The 2,776-nt window shown below is 34.1% G+C and overlaps 1 protein-coding gene across 1 annotated transcript in view; it reads left to right on the top strand.

Annotated features, from left to right (window-relative positions):
* LOC110094633 overlaps window positions 1-777 on the top strand; it is a 9,822-nt gene extending 9,045 nt beyond the window's left edge. The window contains exons 2-4 of the mRNA XM_020819899.2: window positions 36-271; window positions 473-539; window positions 637-777. Of these exons, the coding sequence (XP_020675558.1) occupies window positions 36-271; window positions 473-539; window positions 637-776 (443 nt within the window). The 3' untranslated portion in view covers window position 777. The remainder of the gene's footprint in view (window positions 1-35; window positions 272-472; window positions 540-636) is intronic.
* Window positions 778-2,776: the final 1,999 nt, after the last annotated feature.

Genomic DNA, 2,776 nt, shown 5'->3' with positions numbered 1-2,776 from the left:
TATTTGAGCCTTAATATTGTCTGCTGTTTTAACAGCAAATGAGCTCTCCAGTGAAGTAAACAGTCTTAAAAAAACATTAGCAAAGAAGATTGATAATTTAGAAAGTGCGTCATTGAGATCTCCCTGTGGAAAACCCAGCATCAGATTAGAGGACTCAAATGAATGCTTACCAATGAAGAACAATCTAGATACACCATCAGGACAGAATCCAATTCAAAGTGAAAATGCTGCTATCACTCTGCATGAAATTGATAATGAGAATAGATTGGTGGTAAGCTGAACACTTTTAGGATTATGCTTCATTTGAGACAGCTTTCTAACTGCTTCTTAAAACAACTTTCTTAATTTTTGTACTAGAAAGTTGTTTTAAGAAGCAATATGACAGCCGTCCCAAACGAAGCCTTAGTTGATTGCATGGCTTTATATTAGAGTCTGGCTGATTATGATAGGTTTATTTTGCCCATTTTATTAGTTTCATGATGAGCCTATGATTGTATCTCTTCAGCCAGACTGTTGCAGAAGAACCAAGGGTAATTATGGTATGCTTTCTATTGTAAATTTAACCTTCATTTTCCTTTTTAATTTTTTTATTGTTCTATATCTTTTGTCTCTTTGATGTCCTCTATAATAACTCAGGAACTGGAACTGACAGAAGTTACAACCCTTGTGCATTTCATACTCTTGTGGAGCTCCTAGTTGGCATGAAAATTTATGTGGAATGCCAAACTGAAGGACCATGCTTTTTGGTTATCCATCAAATGAGTGGTAAAATTTGACTGTGGTGATGTTTCAACTTTATATATTACCAAGCTTATACTATGTTATATATATATATATATATATAAGAGTTTGAGATTTGATATATCATCAAAAAATTATTTTGATCGGGCATGAATCTCAAGGCAAAAAACAAGTTGGAAACTTCAAAAATTAAATCTGGGATAATCTGAACTCCGATTTCAACAAACTTACAGTCAAACTGAACGTCTCAGAAATATGAACCCAACGACACCATATTTGACTCAATCCAAGGGATTCAATATCGGCCGTCCATCCAACTACTCCTCATTTGCCCTTGATCCTCCTATTTACGGGTCATGTCATCCTTAAAAAACTATAAATAACCCCTCATTTCTCTTGAGAGTGGACCCAAGCAAGAAGAAGAAGATAAGAAGGACAAGAGAAGAGAAGAATATTAGGAGGGAAGAAACTCCTCCTCGACCACAGCCGCCGGAATTCTACCCGACTTCCGAACGACGCCAAAATTCTGCCTTACTTCTGAACGACGCTGAAATTCTGCTCGACTTCCAAACGATGTCAGAATTCTACCCAATCTCCAAGTAATTAACGTCAGAACTCTGCCCAACATTGTAACTTGATTTCAATCCAGAAGTGATTCATTGTAATCTGATAGTCCTAAATTTTACATACGAGATAGTCTCTTGTATCTCAAGCAAACACTAGTGAAACTTTTTCAACTGGGCGTAACCCCATGATTTTTTCCATTTCTCGGGTTTTCCTCGAAAAAATCCTAGTGTTCTTTCATCTTCTGTTTATGTGCTGAATATTCATATAACGCTGAGACGAATACTTTCTGACTCTATCGCCGCGTATATTCTAGCCCGCAATAATATTAATAAATTGTATTAATATTTTATTAAAATCCAGCGCACATAGACAAATGAGAGTTAAAACGGATACCAGTCTTTATATAAAAAACCTAAAAAAGAAAGGGACTTTATCTAATAGAAAATATTCATAAAATATTTGTCACTAATTACGAATGAGCCCCTTTCCCTTAATTGGAAGAGATTTTGGTGCTATATGGTAAATATAAACTACATAGAATAATTTCTTATTTGATTGAATTTAAATTTAAATTAGAGCTCATATATTATACAAGCTCAAGAACGAGCATGGCCCAACTCTGCTCGGCTTGTAAAGCTGGCTCAATTAACAATAAAAAACACATCAACATTTATATTAGCATAATTAATTTTTTTACTAGATTCACAATAAAATATCAAGCTCCAAAATGAGTCAATCTCGAGCTCTCTTATGGGAAAAATTATTATGTGCGGACCCTTGACAGCATCTGGAGACCAACCATAATGTGTCACATCACTTTTTTGTTCGGTACTGGTGCTCAGTACAGTTGTGTACCAGATGACATGGCGCATTCTGATTAATCTCCGTACGGTCTGATGTCATACAGAATAATTTCTCCTCTCAATATAAAATTAAACGAGTTTCGCTCTGTTAAGTAAGAACTCGACTAATTTACACAATAGTTTCAATTATGTTTAAAATATTTGATCTGAATACCGGATAACTTTTAATATTGATAGATTTGTCTCATCTAGATGTCCAATTCGACTGTAAGTTTGTTAAAATCAAATTTTGAATAGTCCTTATTAAATCCAAAAAAAAAGAAATTTATAACTTATCGATAATGATGCTTCGTAAATAGTTTGGTAATTATAAATTCAATCAGTTGAGCCATCCTTATCTACCCTAAAACTGTCAGCTTCTGAGCATTCGATCAAGTAATTGCCCTATAGTCACGTTTAGATTATCTTGAAGTGATGAAAAGTATATATATTTATGAGGGTTAGGACTAGCCAAACTATATTTATAAACTTAGGGTCGGCTAAAATTGCTGGCAATATGTGAAAGCAAAAGAAAAACATCTTTATCAAGTTATAAAATTCAAAGTAGTCCTCAAATTATTTGTCGGTGGCCAATTTTGTCCCTAAATATCACGTTGCTCAATTTA

This window comes from Dendrobium catenatum, unplaced genomic scaffold (genome assembly GCF_001605985.2).
Source record: "Dendrobium catenatum unplaced genomic scaffold, ASM160598v2 fragScaff_scaffold_243, whole genome shotgun sequence".
NCBI lineage: Eukaryota > Viridiplantae > Streptophyta > Magnoliopsida > Asparagales > Orchidaceae > Dendrobium > Dendrobium catenatum.
Note: the sequence above shows the minus strand (reverse complement) of the source record. Positions and strands in the feature narration are given on the sequence as shown.